The 27,931-nt window shown below is 50.9% G+C and overlaps 1 protein-coding gene across 1 annotated transcript; it reads left to right on the plus strand.

The window, feature by feature from the left end:
- The first annotated feature begins 101 nt into the window (after positions 1 to 101).
- Positions 102 to 27,931, plus strand: cmtm4 (CKLF-like MARVEL transmembrane domain containing 4). Its single transcript, XM_078400714.1, has 4 exons — positions 102 to 429; positions 17,497 to 17,673; positions 22,208 to 22,306; positions 23,631 to 27,931. The coding sequence occupies exons 1-4, from the start codon at positions 247 to 249 to the stop codon at positions 23,805 to 23,807; spliced, it is 636 nt and encodes a 211-aa protein (XP_078256840.1). The 5' UTR covers positions 102 to 246; the 3' UTR covers positions 23,808 to 27,931.

Genomic DNA, 27,931 nt, shown 5'->3' on the forward strand with positions numbered 1-27,931 from the left:
AGGAATTTGAGTAGGGATGGAGTGCCAGTGGAGGAGGGAGAAGGCGATGGCGAGGCAGAGGCAGTGGTGAGGGGGCGGGGAGAGGGAGAGGGAGGCGGGGAGCGAGTCCCCGGACATGTTGCGGCTCCTGCACAAAGTTCAGTGGGTTTTCTGCTGGGAATCTGCCTCTGCCGCTCCGCTCCGCTCCCGCCGCCCTGCCTGTAATCCCGGATCCCGGCGCCTGAAGCTGCGGCCGGCGCCGGCAACATGCGGAGCTCGGAGGAGGCGGACGGGGTGGAGGGAGAGGCGGCCGGAGCGTCGATGATGAGCGCGGCGGGCAGCCCGTATCAACCCACCACCGAGCCGGTGCTGCCCGGCCGCCGCCTGCACCTCCGCTGCGACACCGACTACCTGCGATCCTCATTCGGCCTCCTCAAGCTGCTGCAAGTGGTGAGTGCGGGAGGGGAGGGGAGGGGGGGAGGGGAGGGGAGGGGAGGGGGGAGGGGAGGGGGGGGAGGCAAACAAGCAGGCAGAGAGAGACACACACACAAACACAGAGACACACACACAAGCACAGAGACACACACACAAGCACAGAGACACACACACAAGCACAGAGACACACACACAAGCACAGAGACACACACACAAGCACAGAGACACACAGAGACACACAGAGACACACACACAAACACAGAGACACACACACAAGCACAGAGAGACACACATGAAGGCTCTTACAGTAACACATACAAACATACACATGCAGATACCGATACACGGTCAGAACACAGTTGCATGCTGGGGGACACATGGACACCAACATGTATGAAAGTACTAAACATGTAACACATAGACCCACGTGCCTCTCCACGCATACCCTCATGATCCCCACATACTACACTCTCTCCCTCTCCAACACTAACTCGCCACACACAAGTCTACGTCCCCGACACACAATGCAGACACTTGTGCACTCGAGTCCCAAACACTCCACAAACTCACCCACAACAACCACAGCCACCCTCTGGGAGAATCCTCCGCTTCCTGCTCATACCACCCCCCACCCCCCACCCCCCACCCCCCCCTCTCCTTTCACACCGTCCCCCCCCCCCCCCCCCCCCTCTCCTTTCACACCGTGTACCACACAGGCACACACACTCATATCCCACACACTCATCTGCACACATCCCAACACACACACACAATTATATCCACTGCACATCTCACCCTGGTCATTCCCCCTCCCACCCTCTCCCATCAGGCAAACGGTACAGAAGTGTGAAAATGCACGCCTGGGGATTCAGGGACAGTTTCTTCCCAGCTGTTATCAGACAACTGAACCATCCTATCAACAGCTACCTCATTGGAGACCCTCAGACTCTTTAATCAGACTTTACTGGACTGCACTAAACGTTATTCCCTTTCTCATGTATCTGTACACTGTGGATGGCTCGATTGTAATCACGTATAGGCTTTCCACTGACTGCTTAGCACACAACTAGAAGCTTTTCGCTGTACCTCGGTACACGTGACAATAAATTAAACTAATAATTCATATCTAATGTACAAATATATTCACTCCACACGTCTATGGCACCCACAGGTGCACACACTCAGGAACATACACACAAGTACAGACACAAGCTCAGGGACACACCGGCACTTGCAGGGGAGAGGGAAGTGCTTGCTTCGTAGTCGGTGCAGGGTTCCATGGCAGGGCCTCCACTGTTGGTAGCGTAGTGTGGCACGGTGGCGCAGCGGTAGAGTTGCTGCCTTACAGCGTTTGTAATGCTGGACACCCGGGTTCGATCCCGACTACGGGTGCTGTCTGTACGGAGTTTGTATGTTCTCTCCATGCCCTTGCGGGTTTTCTCCGAAATCTTCGGTTCCCCCCCCACAGTTCAGAGATACAGGTTTGTAGGTTAATTGGCTTGGTATAAATGTAGATTGTCACGAGTGTATATAGGTAGTGTTAATGTGTGGGGGTCGTTGGTTGGTGCGGACTCGGTGGTCTGAAGGGCCTCTTTCCGCTCTGTATCGGTAAACGAAACTATAATGACCGGAGTATGTCTACGTCTGGTGGTGATACAACACTAGGACTGAAGATGAGCTCTGAGGCAGGTGCAATGAGTTGTAAATGGAAAGGGATGAGTTGCATGTTTGTGGATGAGCCATGACCGGCAGATACGTCCCTCTCTCTGCATCGAGTGTGGCTTTACAAACCACCCAGCCGAGCGGCAAGTGTCCAGACTCTTGTGTCCCGTGCAGTGAAGGGCGGGGAGAAACATTTGCCTGGTGCTAGGAGTGATGGTGCCGGGTGGACGGGCAATGTGCAGAGTGTGTGGCTGTGCACCTGGGCAGATAAGAGCCCAGAGTGTTTTGCTATCATAGTCCCAGACAGAACCATGAAATTCTTACTTGCAGCAGCACACCAGAAAAGTAAACATAGTGTAGAAACAAAGCAGAGTACTTTTCAGTGGCAGGAAACAAAGTGGTGGTTCAGGGGGTCTGGGTTATAAACCCCCAACTTACAAACACCCCGATGTACAACGAGCTTCTGCAATATTAATGAATTCAGGTCTAACTTGTGTACGTGCGTTTGTCCCTATGAATGACAAAGTGCTGCCTCTCTCCCCCTCTCTCCCATCCTCTGCTTCCCCCCCCTCGCTTTTGCACCCCCTTTTTCTCCCCTCCCCCCCCCCCCCCCGGTCTCTCTCTCCCTCTCTCCTCTCTCCCTCCCCCCTCTCTCTCTCCCTCCCCCTCTCTCTCTCCCTCCCCCTCTCTCTCTCCCTCCCCCCTCTCTCTCTCCCTCCCCCCTCCTTCTCTCCCTCCCCCTCCCTCTCTCCCTCCCCCTCCCTCTCTCCCTCCCCTCTCTCTCTCTCTCTCTCTCCCTCCCCCTCTCCCTCCCTCCCCCTCTCTCTCTCCCCCTTCTCTCTCTCTCTCTCTCTCTCCCCCCCTCTCTCTCTCTCCCCACCTCCCTTCCCCTCTCATTCTCTCTCACTCCTTTACGAATTGTTCTTTCTGATTATCAGTGTTATGCAGTTCAGCCTGATACAATGATGTTTGTGCTGAGCGGGGCTTTATAACTCTTCTTAACTGTTGAGAGTCTGGATTCTATCCACCCCCCTCTGGTGGAAACAAAATCTTTAAGTCCTCTCCAAATCCACACCACGCTCTCATCTCACTGCTACCATCGAGAAGAAGGTACAGGAGCCTGAAAACTGTGACCTCCAGGTTCAGGAACACCTTTTCCCATCAACTGTCAGGCTCTTCAACACTAACTAGAGTATGGACTGTTTTAGACTTTAGAGCTGCAGCGTGGAAACAGGCCCTTCGACCCACCGGGTCCACGCCGACCAGCGATCATCCAGTATACTAGCACTACCTGAGAGGGACAATTTACAAACCTGCACGTCTTTGGAGTGTGGGAGGAAACCGGAACAGCCGGAGAAAAAACATGCGGTCACAGGGAGGCCTTGCAAACTCCATGCCAACAGCACCCATAGTCAAGATCGAACCCGGGTCTCTGGCGCTGTGAGGCAGCAACTCTACTGATGAGCCACTGTGCTGCACTATTGCAGGTGCAATGAAAATCTTACTTGCAGCAGGATCACAGGCACATGGGCTCAGACAACACAAAAACATAAGTTATACATAAATTCTAACGACAGAGAAAAGAAAAATATTCTGTAATAAACAAGACATTTGTGGAAATTAATAACTAGAAATCAAGTCCACGGTAGTGGAAGAGGTGGATAGTGCTCCATTGCTGAGGTGGGATTAGGGTTGTGCGGGTTGGTTCAAGAACCAGGTGATTGGACAGCACCCATGGGGCCGACATCACCCGTAGTCAAGATCGACCCGGTCTCTGGCACTGCGAGGCAGCGACATTGTGCCGCCATCCTAGTTGCACTAAAGATCAATAATTTTTTGTTTATGATATTATCTATCGCTGTTGTATTTACAAGCCTGTTAAGTTGTTGCAAGTAGTTCTTGTAGCATTGTCAGTATATATGACAATTAAACACAAAGTAACTCAACATGTTGTCTGACCCGCTGAGTTACTCCAACACTTTGTGTCTGTATTTGTAAACCAGCATCCCCTGTTCCTTGTATGCTGACAATAAAACACTCTTTAGTTTAGTTTATTATGGTCACGTGTACCAAAGTTCAGTGAAAAGCTTTTTGTTGCATGCTTCCCAGTCAGCGGAAAGACTGTGCATGATTACAATCAAACTGTCCACAGTGTTCAGATTCAGGATAAAGGGAATAACGTTTAGTGCAAGACAAAAACCGATTAAAGATAATCCAGGGGTCTTCCGTGAGGTAGATTGGAGTTCACGACTGCTCTTTAGTTGGTGTAAGAAACGAACTACAGATGCCTGTACAAATCGAAGGTATTTATTCACAAAATGCTGGAGTAACTCAGCAGGTCAGGCAGCATCTGGGTCTCAACCCGAAACGTCACCCATTCCTTCTCTCCTGAGATGCTGCCTAACCTACTGAGTTACTCCAGCATTTTGTGAATAAATACGCTCTTTAGTTGGTGATAGGATGGTTCAGTGGCCTGATGACAGCTGGGAAGAAACTGTCCTTGAATCTGGAGGTGTGCGTTTTCACACTTCTGTATCTCTTGCCTGATGGGAGAGCGGAGACGAGGGAGTGACCGGGGTGAGATTGGTCTTTGATTATATTGGCTGCTTTCCCGAGGAAGCATGAAGTGTAGATGGAGTCAATGGTGCGGTGTCCAGCTCGTGTGATGGACTGGGCTGCATCCACAACTCTCTGCAATTCCTCGTGGTCTTAGGCAGAGTTGAAGTTGCACTAAACATTATTCCCTTTATCCTGTATCTGTACACTGTGGATAACTCAATTATAATTGAGTCCAGTCTTTCCACTGACTGGGTAGTACTCAATAAAAAAGCCAATCACTGTAGCTCGGTACACATGACAATAATGAACAAAACTAAACTAAGCTGAGTGGTCACGATTGAGGGGCGGTGACCAGACACAGTCATACAGCCTGGAAACTGGCCCTATGGCCCAACGTGCCCTCACCGACCAACATGTCCCATCTAACTCGTCCCACCTGCCCATATCCCCCTAAATCTGCCTTATCTAAATACCTGTTGAAATGTATCTTAAATGTTATAATAGAACCTACCCCAACTACCTCCTCCAGCAGCTTGTTCCATACACTCCCCACCCTTTGTTAATTAGTTACACCTCAAGTTCCTATTAAAACTTCCCCCCTCACAAACCTTTGTCCTTTGGTTCTAGATTCCTCTATTCTGGGCAAGAGACTCTGTGCGTTCACCCAATCTATTTCTCTCATGATTTTGTATGCTTCTATAAGATCACCCCTCATTCTCCTGCACTCTCAAGGAATAAAGTCCCAGCCTGCTCAACCTCTCCCTTTCACTCAGGCACTTGAGTTCTGGCAACATCCTCGTAAGTCTCTGCATGCTTCCAAACTTGACAACATCTTTCCTATAATGGATGTTTCCACTAGTGGGAGAGCCTAGGACCAGAGACCACAGCCTCAGAATAAAAGGACGTACCTTTAGAAAGGAGATGAGGAGGAACCTCTCTAGTCAGAGGGTGGTGAATCTGCGGAATTCATTGCCACTGAAGGCTGTGGAGGCCGTCAATGGATATTTTTAAGATGGCGATTGACAGATTCTTGATTAGTACGGGTGTCAGGGATTATGGGGAGAAGGCATGAGAATGGGGTTGAGAGGGAAAGATAGATCAGCCATGATTGAATGGCGGAATAGACTTGATGGGCCAAATGGCCTAAATCTGCTCCTTGAACATGAACATGGGGACCAAAACTGAAAGCAATACTCTAAATACAGCATCACCATCATATTGTATAACAGCAATACGATCCCCCCCCCCCCCCAACCTCTATACTCAATACACAAGATCTGCACACAATATTCTGAATGTGGCTTCACAGTAACTCGGCCCCAGCACGCCCTGCCCTGTGGAGCTCTAACGGTGTTATCCAGAGATCTAGCCCTCTCGTGTTTGTGTTTAAAAAAAGCCGACTGACTGGCCCTGCCTCCCGTGGGCGAGACTGAACCAGCGCATCTGGTCAGACCTGTTTAGCCGGACCACAGCCAGAACTATTTGGAAGTTCGGAGTAGAATCCAGAAACTGCAGATGCTGGTGTACAAAGAAAAATCACAAAGTGCTGGAGAAACTCAGCGAGTCAGGCGGCCTCTCTGGAGAAGGTGGAAAGGTGACCTTAGTCGGGACCCTTCATCAGAGTCTCAAGAAGGGTCCATACCCGCAGCATCACCGATCCATGTTCTCCAGAGATGCTGCCTGACCCGCTGAGTCACTCCAGCACTTTGTGATTTTTTTAAATGTTAGGAAGCTCACATGTTTAAGGAAGGTCAGCTTTATTATTGTCATGTGTAAACCCACATCTGCAATTCTTTGTTTCTACAAGAGCTTTGTTCTGCAGGCTATCCAAACAGATCAGATAATACTATACATGAAGGGAAGTGCAGTGCGTAGAGCTGCTGCCTCACAGCTCCAGAGACCCAGGTTCAATCCTGACCTCTGGTGCTGTCTGCGTGGAGTTTGCACGTTCTCCCTGTGACCACGTGGGTTTCCTCCAGGTGCTCCAGTTTTCAACCACATCCCAAAGACGTGCAGGTTTGTAGATTAATTGGCTCTCTGTAATTTACACTGTGTGTGGAGGAAGTGTTTGTGAAATGGAATAACACAGAACTAGTGTGATAGGGCGGTTGATGGTCGGCATGGGCCGAAGGGCCTGTTTCCGTGCTGTAACTTTAAACTAAATACAATCAAGCCAAACTCATGTACAGTAGGTCGAGCGAAGAGAAAGATACAGAGTGCAGAATACATTGTCAGTTATGTTACTACCATTCTCCTGGAGAATTCAGCATTAAACAAAAAACAAACGGAGAGGCATTTCCACGACAGTTTGCCGTTGAACAGTAATCGAGCAGGTTGGACAAACTTGGATCGCTGTCTCTGGAACGCAGGAGATCGAGGGGGAGACCTGACAGAAGTATATAAAATAATGAGAGACATTATTTGATGTGGTATAAATAGGGTAGACGGTCGGAATCTTTTTCCCCAGGGTAGAAGCATCAAAGACTAGAGGTCATAGCTTTAAGGCAAGAGGGGCAAAGTTTAAAGGAGATGCTCGGGACAAGTGTTTTTACACAGAAGGTGGTGGGGCCTGGAACCCGCTGCCCGCGGCGGTAGTGGATTCAGATTTGATAATGGTTTTTAAGAGGCTTTTTGGCAGATACATGGATATACAGTGAATGGAGGGAGATGGACAGTTTAGTTTATTGTCACCGGGGTACAATGAAAAGCTTTTTGTTGTGTGCTAACCGGTCAGTGGAAAGAATTACAATGGAGTCATCCACAGTGTCCAGATACAGGATAAAGGGAATAATGTTTAGTGCAAGATCAAGTCCACTAAGGTCTGATTAAAGATAGTTTGAGGGTCTCCAATGAGGTAGATGGTGGGTCAGCACAGCTCTCTAGTTGGTGAAAGGATGGTTTAGTTGCCTGATAACAGCTGGGAAGAAACTGTCCCTGAATCTGAAGGTGTGCATTTTCACATTTCTGTACCTCTTGCCTGATGGGAGAGGGGAGAAGAGGGAGTGACAGGCGTGAGACGGGTCCTCGAAGTTGGCATCATGTTCAGCACAAACCTTGTGGGCCGAATGGCCTGTTGCTGTGCTGTACGGTGGGGGGGATGGGGGAGGATATTCTCAGTCGGACACGGAATCAGGGACTAGTGATCAAGATGGACACAAAATGCTGGAGTAACTCAGCAGTCAGGCAGATTCTCAGGAAAAAAGGAATAAGTGACGTTTTGTGTTGCGACCTTTCTTCAGGCTGAGAGTCAGGGGAGAGGGAATCTGGAGATATGGAAATAAACGATCAGGATGGAGTGAGGTCCGACTGGGAGCTACATTTGGAGTCTGTGAAACACACCATTCTAGGATGATCAACGTACTTTTAGCAACCTGGAAGCCCCTGAACACAAAGGTGGAAGTGTGATACTTTCCTGGGCCCTGACTCCCGGCTGAAAGTTGCTCAAATTACAACAGGACAAAAAGCGAGATGCGTCGATGTGCTCACAGCTCGGCTGACAGATGCTGCACTGTCACCCCATGCCCTGCCCGCTTCCATAGCAACCCAGCGCCAGGAGAGGCTGGCTGGGCTGGCATCTTACTGAACCCACACACGGGGAGAGCGGGCAGTGTTGGGGGGTGGGGGGGGGGGAGGAGGAGAAGAGTGGGGAGCAGAGCGAGAGGACAAGAGGGGGGAAAGGGGGAGAGGGACAACTCATCTCCCCGCACGTGATCCATATTATTCCCTGCATATCCATGTGCCTATCCAATTTATCTTATTTAAGGCAAGACTAACTAGATTTAATTTAAATAATCCTAATCTTGCAGGGATTAGGGCAGCACAGTGGCCCAGCAGTAGAGTTGCTGCCTCACAGCGCCAGAGACCTGGGTTTGTTCCTGACTACGGGTGCGGTCTGTACGGAGTTTGTAAGTTCTCCCTGTGACTGCGTGGGTTTTTTTCCAGGTACTGGTTTCCTCCCACAGTCCAGACCTCCAGGTTTGGCTTATCATATCATATATCTGACTTGGTATATCAGATGGTATATCTGGCTTGGTATAATTGTAAATTATATAATACAGACTCAGTGGGCCGAAGGGCCTGTTTCCATGCTATAACTAAACTAAAGATAGACACAAATTGCTGGAGTAACTCAGCGGGTCGAGCAGCATCTATGGAGTGAAGGAATGGGTGACGTTTCGGGTCGAGACCCTTCTTCAGACTGAGAGTCAGGAGTGAGAGAGACAAGAGATATGGAGGGGTAAGGTGTGAAAACTAAAGAAGCTGCCCTCTAGTGTGAGTATATGGGTTACGTATTGCTGGGTGTGTGTGGGTGAACTCTCTGCCACAGGCTGTGTGTGCCGGGGCTCTAGTGGCTGGGTGCAGTGGAACTGGGAGCAACAGTGTTTCACCAGCACCAGCCATCTGTAACGGCTCAGTTACAACCCGGACTGTCCCCATCGCCATGGAAACACGGCCTAAACAAGCTCACGTCACACAATGAGCAGGAGCCGAGTGCAAAGAGAACCTCTACAGTGATGCTCCTTACTTTACACTTCAGAGATACGGCGTGGAAACAGGCCCTTCGGCCCACCAAGTCCACGCCTACACTACTATCCTACACACTATCCTACACACTAGGGGGCAATTTTCCACCGAAGCCAATTAACCTACAAACCCGGATGTCTTTGGAGTGTGGGAGGAAACCGGAGCACCCGGAAAAACACATGCAGTCACGGGGAGAACGTACAAACTCCGTACAGATACCACCCGAGGTCAGGATCGAACCTGGGTCTCTAGTGCTGCAAGGCAGCAACTCTACCGCTGCGCCACTGCAGCCCTGTTAACCTCTCACTTGCCTTTTTTTCCCTGGCACATCGTGCTACTGTCAACCCCTCATGGCTAGCAGGGTAGGGTGGGCCGAGTGGCCTGTTTCTGGTCTACATCTTATGTGCACGGAGCCCAGTCCAAGCACATACAAGGTCTTCATTGTTCTTCCCTGCCCCGTGCTCCAACAGAACGGTTTAAATAAAGTCCAGGAACTCTGCTATTTTTTCCTGGAATGCTCTCTGATTAAGCTCTCTGTAATGCTGATCACAGAGTTTATTTTCTTTGCTACGTGGAATGTTCCTCACTGGGCTCCAGAAATCACTGGTCGTTGTTTAATTACAGCTTGTGACTGCCGACCTAATCAAACTCTTCCTGTCCCCCCTCCCCCCACTAACCCCTTCCAGGCAGATTGGACATCTTTGCTCAATCCAGGGAGTGACCTCGTACCAGTCATGGCTGTTCAATTGCTCAACTTAATGCGCAGCGCAATGGCACAGCAGGTAGAGCTGCTGCCAAACAGCGCCAGAGACCCGGGTTCAATCCAGACTACGGGTGCTGTCTGTAACGTGTTCGTACTTTCTCCGTGTGACCACGTGGGTTTTCTCCAGGTTCTCCAGTTTCCTCCCACACTCCAGACGTGTGGATTTGTAGGTTAATTGGCTCTCCATAAATTGTCCCTAATGTGTAGGATAGAGATAGTATACAGAGTGATTGCTGGTCGCTGCGGAATTTGGTGGGCCAGAAGGCCTGTTTCCACGCTGTATCTCGAAACTGAAGTCTAGAGTTTAATTGTCACATGTACCAATTCCCAGAACAATTAAATTCTTACTTTGCAACTTAACAGGCCCTTAATCGTAATAACACACCGACAATCATATAATAATACAATATATAAATCACAATAATAACGGGGTAACCTTAAAACTGGTCTGTAGTACAACCTCACACACAGGGTGGAACAGCGGTAGAGTTGCTGCCGTACAACTTCAGAGACCGGGTTCGATTCTCATTGCGGATGCTGTCTGTATGGAGTTTGTACGTTCTCCCTGTGACCGCGTGGGTTTTCACCGGGCGCTCCGGTTTCCTACCACACTCCAAAGACGTAGATTTGTAAGTTAATTGGATTAGGTAAAATTGTACATTTTTCCTAATGTGTAAGATAGTGCTAGTGCATGGGGTGAATGCTGGGCAGAGCAGACCTGGTGGGCTGAAGGGCCTGCATCTGTGCTGTACCTTCTTCCCTGCGGTACCAGTGAGATGAGAGGGTGGCCAGGGTGGTGTGGGTCTTGGATAGTATGGGCTGCCTTCTGGAGGCAGTGCTTGCTGTGGACGGGTAGCCGGGTAGCCGGGTGTGGGGTTGTTGATATGTTCCAGGAACAGAATTAGGCCATTCGGCCCATCATGTCTACTCCTCCATCAAACATGGCTGATCTAATCAAAAAGAAAAGAGACACGAGTTTTATTGTCATTTGTCAATCCCCGTCTTAAAAATATCCAATAGCCGGTGGTTTTAGTGTGGCAATGAATTCCACAGATTCACCACCCTCTGACTGAAGAAATTCCTCATCATCTCCTTTCTAAATGTGCGCCCTTTGATTCTGAGGCGGTGCCCTCTGGTCCTAGACTCTCCCAGTAGTGGAAACATACTCCCCATCCTCTATCCTCTATCCTCTATCCAGGCCTTGCACTGTTCGACGTTGCTCGCTGGGTTGGGTAACACCTTGTCTCGGGTGACCTTGAGCGGCGTCTCTGAGTCACGGCGCCACCTGTTTGTTTTGTAATTAATGTTCAACTGGGACGCCGGGTGACGGAGATGGTGGGAGGTCAGGTCACTGCACCTGGCACAATACACCTCTGCCCCACACACACGCACACACACACACACACGCATACACACGCACACACACGCACACACACACACACACACACACACACACACACACACACGCCATGGGTTTGCCAGGAAACAGGCAGGCCAGGGAAGATTGTAGATGACTGTGCTGCAGATAAACGAGGATTGATGACATAATGATGTTATAATATAATCTCACTCACTCCCCCGGGTAGTACTGCAGGCACCAGGTTCCACAAAGAGAATGGTGTGTGTGTGTGTGGAACGAGCTGCCAGAGGAGGTAGTTGAGGCAGGTACTATAATAACACTGAAAAGACACCTGGACAGGCACATGGGTGGGAAAGTTTAGGGGGATATGGGCCAATTCTTGATTAGTAAGGGTGTCAGGGGTTACAGGGGGGAAGGCAGGAGAATGGGGTTGAGAGGGAAAGATTGATCAGCCATGATTTAATGCCAGAGTAGACTCGATGGGCCGAATGGTCTAATTCTGCTCCTATAACTTATGAACGAATGCAGGCAGGTGGTGCTCGTAGATTGGACATTTTAGTTTAGTTTAGATGCAGCATGGAAACGTGCCGTGCTGCCCACTGAGTCCGCACCGACCAGCGATCATCTCGTACACTAGTTCTTTCTCACACACTAGAGACAATGTACAATTTACAGAAGCCAACTAACCCACAAACCTGTATGTCTTTGGAATGCGAAAAACCCACGTGATGACAGGGAGAACATACAAACTCCGTACAGACGGCACCTGTAGGTAGGATCGAACCCGGTTGTCTGGCCCTGCAAGGCAGCAACTCCACCGCTGAGCCACTGTGCCGCCCATCTTGGCTGGCATGGATGAGCTGGGCTTAAGGCCTGTTTCCGTGTTGTATGACTCTAGAATAATGAATCTCCCAGATCCATATGTTTGATGGGGTTTGATTATATTTAATATTTCATATTTATATATTAAATCTTTCCTCACCCACTGGGCAGGTGGGACCAGTGTAGATGGAGCAGCTTGGTTGGCATGGACGGCATTGGCTGAAGGGTCTGTTTCCCTGCTGCAAGACTCTGTGTTCTCATCAATGCCCTTTATAATTGAAATTTAACCTCACTACTTATGTATTCAATTCCCCTGAGACAAACAATAGCATTCTGTTCACTCTCCTAAGTGCAGTACGCGTGGCGTGGTCTATTGTGAATCGTACACCAGAACACCTGGAGCTCTTTGCAGCTGCCACTTCCTAGAGTCTCCCCTGCCAGTGTCCACCACTCACTTCATCGATCGTATCCCTCTGCAGACCTCTGTGCAGTCTGCCTCTTGCTGCCCTTCACACCTCTCTTTGTCTTGTTGGCACTTTCAAGACCGCAAGAAATCGCGGAGAGTTGTGGACGCAGCCCAGACCATCACACAAACCAATCTCCCTTCCATGGACTGCATCCACACTTCACGCTGCCTCGGCAAGGCCACCAGCATCATCCAGGACCAGGCCACTCCCTCTTCTCCCCTCTACCATCAGGCAAGAGGAACAGAAGTGTGAAAACACACACCTCCAGATTCAAGGACAGTTTCTTCCCAGTTGTTATTAGGCAACTGAACCATCCTATCACCACCTTGAGAACGGGCTTGACCTACCACCTATCTTTAATCAGACTTTATCCTCTTTATCCTGTATCTGTACTCTGTGGATGGCTTGATTGTAATCATGTACAGTGATTGTTTCCGTGTTGTATGACTCTAGAATAGTGAATCTATTGCTATTGAGGGCGTGCAGCGTAGGTTCACTAGGTTAATTCCCGGAATGGCGGGACTGTCGTATGTTGAAAGGCTGGAGCAATTAGGCTTGTATACACTGGAATTTAGAAGGATGAGGGGGGATCTTATTGAAACATATAAGATAATTAGGGGATTGGACACATTAGAGGCAGGAAACATGTTCCCAATGTTGGGGGAGTCCAGAACAAGGGGCCACAGTTTAAGAATAAGGGGTAGGCCATTTAGAACAGAGATGAGGAAGAACTTTTTCAGTCAGAGAGTGGTGAAGGTGTGGCATTCTCTGCCTCAGAAGGCAGTGGAGGCCAGTTCGTTGGATGCTTTCAAGAGAGAGCTGGATAGAGCTCTTAAGGATAACGGAGTGAGGGGGTATGGGGAGAAGGCAGGAACGGGGTACTGATTGAGAGTGATCAGCCATGATCGCATTGAATGGCGGTGCTGGCTCAAAGGGCTGAATGGCCTACTCCTGCACCTATTGTCTATTATCTAATCTCCCAGATCCATATGTTTGATTGGGTTTGATTATATTTAATATTTCATATTTATATATTAAATCTTTCCTCACCCACTGGGCAGGTGGGACCAGTGTAGATGGAGCAGCTTGGTTGGCATGGATGGGATTGGCTGAAGGGTCTGTTTCCCTGCTGCAAGACTGTATTCTCATCAATGCCCTTTATAATTGAAATTTAACCTCACTACTTATATATTCAATTCCCCTGAGACAAACAATAGCATTCTGTTCACTCTCCTAAGTGCAGTACGAGTGGCGTGGTCTATTGTGAATCACCTCCCCTCTCCCATCAGGCAAGAGGAACAGAAGTGTGAAAACACACACCTCCAGATTCAGGGACAGTTTGTTCCCAGTTGTTATCAGGCAACTGAACCGTTCTATCACCACCTTGAGAATGGGCTTGACCTACCACCTATCTTTAATCAGACTTTATCCCCTTTATCCTGTATCTGTACTCTGTGGGTGGCTTGATTGTAATCATGTACAGTGATTGGTGATTTCCAATGACCGGATCATGAGAGACTTTCCATCACAGCTACTGCACACAGTGTATTCAGCCTGAGTCTGGGTGTTCTGAGCTCACAACATTCATTCCGTTGTCTGTGTCAGGTGCAAGTATCACGGTGTCAGGGTTAATACTCCAGCTGAGGTGTGACTTCTCACTGGGGGCAATGGCTTGTTGGGGGTATTTCACTGCAACTTGGTGCGCACGACATTATTAAACCAATACCACAGACAGTGCTAATTCAATCAGGGACCACTCCCATCCTAGTCATTCCCTCTTCTCCCCTCTCCTGTCGGGCAGAAGATACAAAAGCTTGAAAGCACATCCCATCAGATTCAGGAACAGTTCTTCCCCGCTCTTAGCATACTACTAAATGGTCCTCCCATAAGCTAGGGTGTAATCCCGATCTTCCAACCTACCTACCTTGCACTTTTTTAATCTGCACTTTCTCTGTAACTGTGACACTATCACACTATATTCTGCACTTTGGTATTTGGCTCTTTGCACTACCTGTTGTGCTTGTGGGTGGCTTGATTCTTCTCATGTACAGGATGACGACTGGATAGCATGCAAACAGAACTTTTCAGAGCTTAGGGTGGGTTTATGTTACCTGATGTATGTTATTGTCACCGGTATCTTTTCTCTCCCAGAAGATGATTAGGACTTTATTCTGTGGAGCGCAGGAGGCTGAGGGGGTAATCATTTGGAGATGTATAAAATCATAAGGGGAATAGGGTGAATTCACAGGGTCTTTTTCTAAGACTTGGGGAATCAAGAACCAGTGGACATAGATATAATGTGAGTGGGGAAAGATTTTATAGCAACCCGAGGGGCAACTTTTTCGCAAAGTTGAGTGGTGGGGATATGGAATGAGCTGTCAGAGGGGGTAGACACGAAGTACTGGAGTAACTCAGCGGGCTAGGCAGCATCTCTGGAGAAAAAGGGTGGGTAATGTTTCGGGTTGGAACCGTTCCTAAGACAGGATCCTTTGTACACATTTTGTCAGAGGGGGTAGTTGAGGCAGGTGCGGCAAAAGCATTTAAAAGACACAGGGACAGGTTTAGAGGGATATGAGGCAAATGTGGGCAGGTGGGAGTAGTTGAGGCAACTTGGTCGGCATTGGTGAGCTGGGCTGATTGGCCTGTTTCTGTGCAGTGTGACTCCAGGACTCCAGGATGGTGAATCTCCCAAATCTCTGTCCCAGACGGTGGTGGAGGTCGGATCAGACCATACATTTAAGGTGGAGACAGCTAAATTGTTGACAGATTGAGGAACCGAGGGCTCGGGGGAACTGGCACAGAAGAGACAGCAGGGATCTGGTGTGACATGTTGAACTGGGCTCGAGTGCCCCACTCCTCGTACTGCCTTCCAGACACCACCAGTGAGGCAGGCGGGCTTGTACAGCAGTGTGGTGGTTAACACAGTCACTCCATGGTCAGCTCAGGACCATTCATCCAGAGAATCACTTTAATCTCATCATAGCAGCTGGCTAATTTAACTTCAAGCAAATTAATAAATCCCCTGTCATTAAAAAAGCTCCCTGGTTCAGTGATGACCTTCAGGGAAATAAATCTTCCGTCCCTGTGTAAGAGTCTAAGTAACTCCAGATCCACTAATGTTTAGTTTTGAGATACAGCGTGGAAACAGGACTTTCGGCCCAGAGTCCACGCCGACCATCGATCATCTCCTCACGTTAGTTCTATGTTATCCCACTTTCACATGCATGCACTACTCACTGGGGGGCCTTTTACAGAGGCTGATTAACCTACAAACCCACACACCTTTGGGACATGGTGGGGAAACTGATGCACCCGGAGGAAATCCACACGGTCACAGGGAGAACGTGCATCCTCCACATGGAAAGCACCCCAGCTCAGGGTTGAACCCGGGTCTCTGGTGCTGAGAGGCAGCGGTTCTACCCGCTGCACCGCTGTGCCACACTGTTGACACTTGTATTTCCCCTCAGCTCCTGGCCAGTTGGGGGTGGGCATTAAAGGTGGGATGGGCGTTAAAGATGGGATGGGCATTAATGGTGGGATGGCGTTAAAGATGGGATGGGCATTAATGGTGGGATGGCGTTAAAGATGGGATGGGCATTAAAGATGGGATGGGCATTAAAGATGGGATGGGCATTAAAGGTGGGATGGGCATGAAAGGTGGGATGGGCATTAAAGGTGGGATGGGCATTGAAGGTGGGATGGGCATTGAAGGTGGGATGGGCATTAAAGGTGGGATGGGCATGAAAGATGGGATGGGCATTAAAGATGGGATGGGCATTAAAGGTGGGATGGGCATTAAAGGTGGGATGGGCATGAAAGGTGGGATGGGCATTAAAGATGGGATGGGCATTGAGGGTGGGATGGGCATTAAAGATGGGATGGGCATTGAGGGTGGGATGGGCATTGAGGGTGGGATGGGCATTGAAGGTGGGATGGACATTGAAGGTGGGATGGACATTAAAGGTTAGCGAAGCCTACACCCCTCGAATGGACGGAAAATAACCGGACAACTTCACCTTGTCTACGAGGACCAGTTTTTCATTTGACAGACACAAAGTGTTGGAGTAACTCAGTGGGTCAGGAGGCATCTGTGGAGAACATGATTAGGTGACGTTTCAGATCAGGACCTTTCTTCGGGTTTCTTCGCAACCCAAAACGTCATCCATCCTTTTCCTCCCGAGATGCTGCCTGACCTGCTGAGTTACTCCAGCACTCTGTGTATATCTTTGATATAAACCAGCATCTGCAGTACCGTCCTTTTACAGTTTTTGATTTGCATAGTTTCAACTGAATTCAAATGAGCTGAAGGTCGATTTGCATTTCCTGATGTGTGTTGGAGCAGGGAACCGAGGGTGGGTTAATCATGTATTTGCAATGAGCTGCCAGAGGAGGTGATAGAGGTGGGAACCAAGGGTCTCGACCCGAAACGTCACCCATTCCTTCTCTCCTGAGATGCTGCCTGACCTGCTGAGTTACTCCAGCATTTTGTGAATAAATGATTTCAATAACATGGTGTCAGTGGATGGCAGTAGAGAGGGTGCTGGGGTTTAGTTTAGTGAATTATTTATTGTCAGGTGTACTGAGGTGTGAACAGGTGATCGATGGTCGACGCGGACTCAGTGTGTCGAAGGGCCTGTTTCCAAGCTGCACCTTTCAATCAACCAAAGATAGACACAGAGCGCTGGAGTAACTCAGCAGGTCAGGCAACATCTCTGGACAAAATGGATGAATGACGTTACGGGTCGGGACCCTTCTACAGCTTGAGTCTGGAGAAGGGTCCCGACCCGAAACGTCGCACATCCTTTTTCTCCAGAGGTGCTGAGTTACTCCATCACTTTGTGTCTATTTTTGGTGCAAACCTGCATCTACAGTTCTACGTTTCAATCAATCGATGGATCAATTCAATCAACCTGTCTTGCTTTCAGCTTCTGGCACTGATTGCCTTCATCTGCATTGAGACGGTGAAGGAGTGCCTTCCCTGTGGCGGGCTGTACCTCTTTGAGTTTGTCAGCTGCACAGCGTTCGTGGTCACTGGGGTCTTGCTCTTGATGTTCTGCCTCAACCTTCACACCAAGGTGCCGCAGATCAACTGGAACCTGACGGTGAGTCTACGGGTCAGGGTGGTGGTGCTGGAGTGTGTGCACGGGGGTCTCAGGGTAGTGGTGCTGGGGTGTGTGCACGGGGGTCTCAGGGTAGTGGTGTTGGGGTGTGTGTATGGGTCGGGGTGGTGGTGCTGGGGTGTGTGCAGGGGGTAATGGTGCTGGGGTGTGTGTATGGGTCGGGGTGGTGGTGCTGGGGTGTGTGTACGGGGTAGTGGTGCTGGAGTGTGTGCATGGGTCAGGGTAGTGGTGCTGGGGTGTGTGTACGGGGTAGTGGTGCTGGAGTGTGTGCATGGGTCAGGGTAGTGGTGCTGGGGTGTGTGCATGGGTCAGGGTAGTGGTGCTGGGGTGTGTGTACGGGGTAGTGGTGCTGGGGTGTGTGCATGGGTCAGGGTAGTGGTGCTGGGGTGTGTGTACGGGGTAGTGGTGCTGGGGTGTGTGCATGGGTCAGGGTAGTGGTGCTGGGGTGTGTGTACGGGGTAGTGGTGCTGGAGTGTGTGCATGGGTCAGGGTAGTGGTGCTGGGGTGTGTGCATGGGTCGGGGGTGGTGGTGCTGGGGTGTGTGCACGGGGGTAGTGGTGGTGGGGTGTGTGCACGGGGGTCTCAGGGGTAGTGGTGCTGGGGTGTGTGCACGGGGTAGTGGTGCTGGGGTGTGTGCACGGGGTAGTGGTGCTGGGGTGTGTGCATGGGTCAGGGATGGTGGTGCTGGGGTGTGTGCACGGGGTGGTGGTGCTGGGGTGTGTGTACGGGGGGTGGTGGTGCTGGGGTGTGTGTATGGGTCGGGGTGGTGGTGCTGGGGTGTGTGTACGGGGGGTGGTGGTGCTGGGGTGTGTGCACGGGTCGGGGATGGTGGTGCTGGGGTGTGTGTACGGGGGGTGGTGGTGCTGGGGTGTGTGCACGGGTCGGGGATGGTGGTGCCTGGGTGTGTGCCGCAGGTCTATCACCCTCACCCTTTTTAGTATTAGAGACACAGCACGGAAACAGGCCCTTCGGCCCAGCGAGTCCGTGCTGACCAGCGTATAACCGTACACTAGTTTATTTAGTTACTTACAATGTACAGAGGGCCAATTAACCTACAAACCCGCACGTCTTTGGAGTGTGGGAGGAAACCGGAGAAAACCCACGTGGTCATGGGGAGCACATACAAACTCCGTACGGACAGCAGCCATAGTCAGGTGTGATTTCGCCAACACTTGTTCCCGGTGGAGTGGGGTTGTGGTGGGCAGAGCCATGGAAGGCATGATATTTGGGAAGATACTTAGCAGCTTGGATGGATTTCTGGGGCTGGGGCTAGGCTGTCTGGCATCTCCCGGTGAGGGTTGGAGCTACCTCCTGATCCAGGCCCAGTGGAAGAACTTCATCCTCGGCACAGGCATTGAAGCTGAACCACAAAAATGTCAACAATCCCAGTTGGAAAAGTTTAATATCTGTGTGGCTTGGGTTTTTACAAGAAGCGCTTTCCAGATGTGGTGGCTCGCTCACCCTGAGTTCACACTGTCTGCGAACCAGATGTTTCCGTCGGCACGGTAACAGGAGCTCTGACGAGGAGCCGAGACGCCCTTCAGTGTCGGCCTTCCCAGCACCATCTCCCCCCGCCTGGCCTTCCCAGCACCATCTCCCCTTCCTCCTGGCCTTCCCAGCACCATCTCCTCCAGACACCAGCTCAGCGATCCCGCCCGCTGCTGACTGAACTGGGATTAGGGTTGTGGATGGTACCTTTGAAATTAAAAGATTCAAAATACGTTGAAGGAATTTTAGTTTTTTAGTTTTCGTTTTAGAGATATAGCATGGAAAAAGGCCCTTCGTCCCACCGTGTCCACGCTAACCACCGTCCACCCCGTGCACTAGCACTAGGGCCAGTTTACTGAAGCCAATTAACCTACATTCTTGTGAGGAAACTGGAGCACCTGGAGAAAAGGAACGGATGCGCAGTGGTAGAGCTGCTGTCTTACAGCGCCAGAGTCCTGGGTTTGAGCCCGACTACGGGTGCTGGCTGTACTGAGTTTGTACGTTCTCCCTGACTGCGTGGGTTTTCTCCGGGTGCTCCGGTTTCGTCTCACACGAAAAGACCTACACGTTTGTAGGTTAATATGTTTCAGTAAAAATTGTAAATACAATACAATACAATATATCTCTATTGTCATTGTACAGGGGTACAACGAGATTGGGAATGCGCCTCCCATACGGTGCAATAAATTAATTAGCTAATCAGTATAAATTTAGACAACCCAGTGAAACAAAATTAGAAATTGTTTTAAAACAGAATAAAGTTCAAGTAGGTCTGTGCCGGTTCGCTGTGCGATGTGACCATCAGGACCGGTTCATAGCAGCTATGGCCCTGGGGATGAAGCTGTTCCTGAGTCTGGAGGTGCGGGCGTAGAAGGCCTTGTAGCATCTGCCCGATGGTAGAATTTCTACAGACTATTGCAGGGGTGTGAGGAGTCTTTGTGAATGCTGGTGGCTTTTCTGAGGCATCGTGTGTTGTAGATGCCCTCCAAGGCTGGTAGCTGTGTTCCGATAGTCTTCTGAGCTCTATGGACTACCCGCTGAAGAGCTCTCCTCTATGCCTCCGTGCAGCTGAGATACCACACAAGGATGCCATGCGTTAGGATGCTCTCTATGGCGCAGCGGTAGAAGGTCGTCAGCAGCTGTTGGGGCAGACCAGACTTTTTCAGTGTTCTCAGGTAGAACAGTCGTTGCTGCGCCTTCTTGACCAGTGCAGCGGTGTTAGTGGACCATATGAGATCCTCCGAAATGTGAGTGCCCAGAAACGTGAAGCTGGACACTCTCTCCACACTGTCCCAATTGATAAAGATCGGAGCGTATTCCCCGTTGTGTGATCTACGGAAGTTGATGATCAGCTCCTTGGTCTTGGAGGTGTTTAGGGACAGGTTGTTATCTGAGCACCAGTCTGCCAGGTTCTGCACCTCCGCTCTGTAGTTTGTTTCATTACCGTTGGAGATCAGCCCGATCACCATTGTGTCGTCTGCAAACTTGACAATGGTGTTGGTGTTGAATGCAGGAACACAGTCGTGTGTGAATAGGGAGTAGAGCATGGGGCTCAAAACACAGCCTTGTGGTGTGCCGGTACTCAGGGTGATAGTGGAGGTGAAATTGGTGAAATTGTCCCTAGTGTGTAGGATAGTGCTAGTGTACGGCGTGATCGCTGGTCGGCGTGGACTCAGTGGGCCGAAGGGCTGTTTCTATGCTGTACCTCTAAACTAAACTAAACTAAAACTCACGCTGTTACAGAGTGAATATACAAACTCCATACAAACGTCACCCATAGTCAGGATTGAACCCGGGTCTCTGACGCTGTAAGTTAGCAGCTCTACCGCTGTGCCACTGTGCCGCCCTTAAGGCACACAGTCTTTCTTCTCAGGGTGGGGGAATCAAGAACCAGAGGGCACAGTTTTAAGGTGAGAGGGGAAAGATTTAATAGGAACCCGAGGGGGATCTTTTTGCAGAGTGGCAGTAAGTCATCATGTTTATTGATGTTTACTGAGGTACAGTAAAAAGCTATGTTTTGCATGCTATCCAATCAGTTCAGATAATACTATACCTCAATACAATCAAGTTAAACACGTACAACAGGTAGAACAAAGAGGAAGATACAGGGGGCAGAGTATAGTTCTCACCTAGAAACAAAGAACAGCAGATGCTGATTTACATAAAAGAACATAAACTGGAGTAACTCAGCAGGTCAGGCAGCATTTGTGGGGGGAAATGGACAGACAATGTTTCGGGTCGAGACCCTTCTACAGACTGACAGAGTAGGGGGGTGAAAGCTGCAAAAGGGGGTGGGACAAAGCCTGGCGATTGATAGGTGGATACAGGTGAGGGGGTGATTGGCAGATGGGTGGAGTAAGTGACAAAGCCTAGCGATTGATAGGTGGATACAGGTGAGGGGGTGATAGGCAGATGGGTGGATACAGGTGAAGGGGTGATAGGCGGATGGGTGGATACAGGTGAGGGGGTGATAGGCAGATGGGTGGATACAGGTGAGGGGGTGATAGGCAGATGGGTGGATACAGGTGAGGGGGTGATAGGCAGATGGGTGGATACAGGTGAGGGGGTGATAGGCAGATGGGTGGATACAGGTGAGGGGGTGATAGGCAGATGGGTGGATACAGGTGAAGGGGTGATAGGCAGATGGGTGGAGTAAGTGACAAAGGCTGGAGGTGAAAAGGAGATAAAAGGACATCAGATACGGAGAGGAAAGGAGGAGTGAAATGTAAAGTGAGTGGAAAGGGGAGGTGTCAGGAAATGGGGGGGGGGTTTAAAAGGGGAATAGGATCATGGGGATGGGAGATGTACATGGAGTTAGAGAGTGTTCTGTTTCTCAGACACTGCAGTCTTCTTGTTCCTCAAGCTGTGTGGTTGGCATGGTGGTGAGGAGCAAGCAGGTTGACTTGAGGTGGGGTCTCCGGGCATGTGTGGTTGGTGTGATGGTCAGGAAGGCCAGGTTGAGTTGAGGTGGGGTCTCAGAGCGTGCATTCCTTTGCCAGGGTCCTCACACTGTCTGCTTGCCCCTCAGGACCTGATCAACACCATCCTGAGTGCGCTGCTCTTCCTCATTGCCTCCATTGTCCTCACCACCATGAACCACAAGAGGAGCGGGGAGATGGCCGCTCTGGTGAGTGACCCGATGTCCACAGACCCCCCTGAAATCCGGGGAGCCGGCCAGTGATGTGGGGGAGTGTGCCCCCTCACCTGTGACCCTGGGGAGTGTGCCCCCTGACCTGTGAACCCGGGGAGTGTGCCCCCTGACCTGTGACCCCAGGCAGTGTGCCCCCTGACCTGTGACCCCAGGGAGTGTGCCCCCTGACCTGTGACCCCGAGGGAGTGCGCCCCTGACCTGCGACCCTGGGGAGTATGCCCCCTGACCTGTGACCCTGGGGAGTGTGCCCCCTGACCTGTGACCCTGGGGAGTATGCCCCCTGACCTGTGACCCTGGGGAGTATGCCCTCTGACCTGTGACCCTGCGGAGTGTGCCCCTGACCTGTGATCCCGGGGAGTGTGCCTCTTGACCTGTGATCCCAAGGAGTGTGCCCCCTAACCTGTGATCTCGGGGGAGCCCCCCCCCCCCAACACGATGGAGCTGCCTAAATGCTGTCAATGTCAAATGCCTGACCTGTATATTTACGTTCTTTCCGACAACCAGCAGAATGTCCTCTCTCTAGTCACAATCACGCGGCACAGAAACAAGCCATTCGGCCTAACCCACACATGCTGGCCAACCTGCCCCATCCATATTAGTCCCACCTGGCCGTGCTTGGCCCAAATCCCTCTAAACCTTTCCTATCCTTGTACCTGTCCAAATGTATTTTAAATGTGATTATCGTACCAGCCTCAACTACGTCCTCATTCACCTGATCCCATGATCTTGTACACCTCCAGAAGATCACCCTTCATCCTCCTGCCCTCCAAGGAATAACGTTTCCCCTCTTTCTCCCCACTCCCCCTCTCCCCACCCCACCTCTCCCCACCCCCCCTCTCCCCACCCCCCCTCTCCCCACCCACCCCCTCTCCCCACCCGCCCTCTCTTCCCACCTCCCTCTCACCCCACCCTCCTCTCACCCCACCCTCCTCTCACCCCACCCCCCCTCTCCCCACCCCCCCTCTCCCCACCCACCCCCTCTCCCCACCCACCCCCCTATCCCCACCCACCCCCCTATCCCCACCCACGCCCCTCTCCCCACCCACCGGCCCTCTCTTCCCACCTCCCTCTCACCCCACCCCCCTCTCCCCACCCCCCTATCCCCACCCACGCCCCTCTCCCCACCCGCCCTCTCTCCCCACCTCCCTCTCACCCCACCCTCCTCTCACCCCACCCCCCCCTCCCCACCTCTCCCCACCCCCTCTCTCCCCCCTCTCTCGCTCTCCCCCCTCTCTCTCGTTCCCCACCCCCTTCTCTCTCTCCCCACCCCCCTCTCTCTCCCTCTCCCCACCCCCTGCAGGTGTTTGGGTACCTGTCCGCCGCTGCCTACCTGCTCAACTCGTACCTGGCGGTCAGGGTCTGGCGTCTGAGTGACCGGCGGCCGGTGGCCGTGCAGGCCAGTGAGTACACGCGGGCACGATCCGAGTCCCGCGGGGAGGTGGAGGGACGGCCTGAGGTACAGCGGCTCGATGAGTGAGGGAGCTGCCCCCTCCCCTCTTCTACTCCCCTCACCCCCCCCCTCCTTCACCCCCACCTTCCCTCTCACTCTCCCCCCTCCCCACCTTCCCTCTCACTCTCCCCCCCCCCCTACCCAGCACAAGGTACAGAGGCAGGAGGAGTGAAGGTCATCTGCCCCCACTCCTCTACCGCCCCTCCTTTCCTCCCCCCACCATCCCCCCTCACCATCCCTTCCTCCCCCCCACCACCTTCTCCCCCTCAGCATGGAGCCTGCGAGGGGGCAGTGAGTGAGCGAGGGGCTGAGGGGCCGGGCGATCTCCGGGAATGGCCCGTGGATGGGAGCTGCCGTCGCTGCCAGAGATTTCACCCTGGATCAGGGGACTTCTGCAATCTGAAGGTGGAAAAATGTGGCCTGTCCGTCCCCACAACAGACGCTGCCTGACTCGCGGAGATCCTCCAGCACTTTCTGTCTTTTTGCACCAGATTCCAGCGTCTGCAGTTCCTTGTGCCTCCCAGAATGGACCATGTCCCCATTCTCTGCTCTGATTCACCCCGTCACACCAGAGTGAGTGTGAGCGGGTGAGGACACGAGCTTGAGTGTGTTTATGTGTGAGAGTGCGGGCGCGCTTGTGTGAGAGTGAGCGTGCTTGTGAGAGTGAGCATAAGTGTGTATGTGAGAGTGAGCATGAGTGTGCATGTGAGAGTGAGCATGAGTGTGTTAGTGAGGGTGAGTATATGAGCATGGCTGTGAAAGTGTCTGTGTGAGGGTGTGTTTGTGTGAGCTGGTCTGAGTGATTGCTTGAGTGAGTGTGTGTGTGAGTGTGAGTGTGCGTGTGTGTGAGACGCCCCGATCCCCAGCGTTGCCTATTTACGGGGTGAGCAAGTTCCCCGCCTGCTTTCTGACCTCCCATTGATGATGAGTGAGGAGTTGTTGGCATTGCTATGGCGATGCTGCTGCATGTCTGTTTACCTCCCCCCGAGGCTGCGCTGTGCAGCAGGAGCACCGCCAGCGATGCATTACCCGCCGGTGAGCCTCTGGACCTGCGGCTCAGACGCCAACATCAACCGCAGGCACAGTTGCGACGATGCATTCTGCAATGGACTTGGTAACCGTGCAGGCCGCTGTTCTCCTTCAACCTGACCTTGATTTGGAAAGGGAGAGGAGCGAGTCCTGAGCTGACCGGGAGTTGCCTTTCCCTGGCATCCCACACTCCTCAGCCTCACCACATCTCCGGTGGCGTTCCTGGTTATCATTGGCGGGCAGGTTGCTGGCGGGCTGGCTCCGCCAATCCCAGTGGTGATCCACACACGGCTGTGGTGGGACTTCAATCATCTCCATGCTCACAGATAGGCGCAAAAAGCTGGAGTAACTCCGCGGGAAAGGCAGCATCTCTGGAGAGAAGGGATGGGTGACCTTTCGGGTCTTCTCTCCAGAGATGCTGCCCGTCCCGCTGAGCTACTCCAGCTTTTTGGGTCTATCTTTGGTTTAAACCAACATCTGCAGTTCCTTCTTACACTTCTCCACGCCCGCCTTGCCTTCCCGTCAATGATTGTCTGAGTGTTTTGCAATAATGCCCTCGGAGCTGTTAATAGCTGACTATTTATTACTAGACAGAGTTACTGAATCAGAATTGTTAATGTATCTGTTCATAAATGTATAAAGACAGTGACTTGCATTTTTTCGAAAGCACCATCAACAATTGTTCCAAAGTGCTCTTCTGTCAATGTCAGTGTCAACTTATAGAGTCACAGAGCTGGACAACTTGGAAACAGGATATGGACAGTATCTTGTCCATCCCGACCGTTGGTATTCTGGGCTAGTCCCATTTGCCCCATTTGCATTTGGCAATCCCTATAAACCTTTCCACTAGTTTATTTTATTTTCGTCCCTAACATCCCTATAAACCTTTCCACTAGTTTATTTTATTTTCACATGAACCCAGGTATAGTGTAAAGCTTTTTGTTGCGTGCTACCCAGCCAGTGGAAAGACTATACATGATTTAAATCGAGCTGCCCACAGTGGGCATGTACAGGATTATGGGAATAACGTTTAGTGCAAGATAAAATCCAGTAAAGTCCGATTAATGATAATCCAATCACAGAGTGGCGGGGGCCTGGAATGTGTTGCCAGGGGTAGTGGTGGAGACAGATACGATAGTGGCGTTCCAGAGGCTTTTATACAGGCACATGGAAGTGTAGGGAATGGAGGGACAGGGATTACATGCAGGCAGAGGAGATTAGTTTAACGGCATCATGTTTGGCACGAACATTGTGGGCCAAAGGGCCAGTTCTTGTGCTGTACTGTTCTATGTTCAGTGGCTGTGAAACAGCTAAGGGGGTGTTAAAGGAATGCAGTCCTGTGTTGCTGATTCTTACAGGTTCAGAGTTTTGTTCAGCAGCTTTGTCCAAACTTCTGAGCGTCAGCAGGAGGGAGCGGCAGGTCGTGCCAGGACCATTGTCTGCACGGAGTGCTGTCTGTATGGAGTTTGTACGTTCTCCCTGTGACCACGTGGGTTTTCCCCGGGTGCTCCGGTTTCCTCCCACACTCCAAAGATGTACAGGATTGTAGGTTAATTGGCTTTGGTAAAATTGTAAATTTGTCCCTAGTGTGTAGGATAGTGCTAGTGTATGCTGGTCGGCACAGACTCAGTGGGCTGAAGGGCCTGTAAATTGCCTCTGAGTTTGTAGGGAGTGGATGAGAAAGTGGGATAACATAGAATTAGTGTGAAAGGGTGATCGCTGGACTCGGTGGGTCGGAGGGCCTATTTCCACGCTGTATCTCAAAAATATCTAAACTCAAACATGTTGTATCTGTGGGGTGCCCAGAATTGACCCAGCGATGTTATAATGGAATAGCGACTTTGAAGAGCAGTCATAACATTCCCAAGCACCAATTAAATTTGCAGGGAGGGAGATGGTGGAGGGAACGTCACAGCAATACTCTCTTCTCACCACCAGGCGTCAGTGGTGAGCTGCCGCCCATGTTTAGAGTTGCCCAATGTCACCACACTTGGTGGAATCTGTAGTGAAGAGTTGTCTTCTAAACAATAGATTAGAAACAGGGAACCGTAGGTGCTGGGTTACAAAGAAAAATAGTGCTGGAGTAACTCAGCGGGTCTGGCAGCATCTGTGGAGAACGTGGATAGATGACATTTTGTGTCTTGACCCTTCTTCAGACTGAATTTCTTCAGAACTCGGGCGGCACAGTGGTGCAGCGGTAGAGTTGCTGCCTCACAGCGCCAGAGACCCAGGTCTGATCCTGACTATGGGTGCTGTCTGTGCAGAGTTTGTATGTTCTACACGTGACCACATCCAAAGATGCACTGATTTGTAGGTTACTTGGATTCTGTAGATTATCCTTAGTGAGTAGGATAGTGCTAGCGTACGGTGAGATCACACACCATACTAACCTTGGACACCTTTTGCCTAAAAGATTTATTTAGAAGGGTCCTGAGTCACAATGTTACCATTCCACCTTCAGGGATGCTGCCTTACCCGCTGAGTTACTCCAGCACTCAGGTGTCTTGCCATGTAAACCAAATAGTTCTTTGTTGAAGAAAGGACCAAGCTATTTTATTTTTCGTGCAGTGTAAGCTGCTTCAAGCGTCATCTTAAGTGCCTATTGCAACTCGTAAGAGACAAAAGTTGGTCTTGTAAACCACATTTTCCTTTTCCATTAATTAGACCTCACTAACCATGACAAGCCTTTGTGTTTCTGGACAGGGTAGAGATTGGGGTCCAATGTGAGGCACGGTACAGGTAGTTGTGCTATAACATGACAATTACAGTCCTAAGAAACTAGCGTTATGGAAAGTCGTGTAAGGAAAACTCGTGTTTGCGATTGGTATATCTTGGCATCATGTTCAGCACAGACAGTGGGCTGAGGGGCCTGATCCCGTGCTTGCAGTTCCATCTTCTACAAGCAGCGGCCTCTGTGGGGAAAAGGGGTTAGGGACTGGAAAGTTTCAGATCGCAATAACAAACCGATTTTTCCCTGCAGGATTTTAAAAACACAAAGGTCTTTAAGATGGGTTGAGTAAGTGACAAAGGCTGCAGGTGAAAAGGGGACAAAGGGGTTTCAGATGAGGAGAGAGGAGGAGGAGGAGTGATACGTAGAGCCGGAGGGAGGGATGTGGATGAAA

This window comes from Rhinoraja longicauda, chromosome 6, assembly GCF_053455715.1.
Source record: "Rhinoraja longicauda isolate Sanriku21f chromosome 6, sRhiLon1.1, whole genome shotgun sequence".
In the NCBI taxonomy this organism is placed as follows: Eukaryota; Metazoa; Chordata; class Chondrichthyes; order Rajiformes; family Arhynchobatidae; genus Rhinoraja; species Rhinoraja longicauda.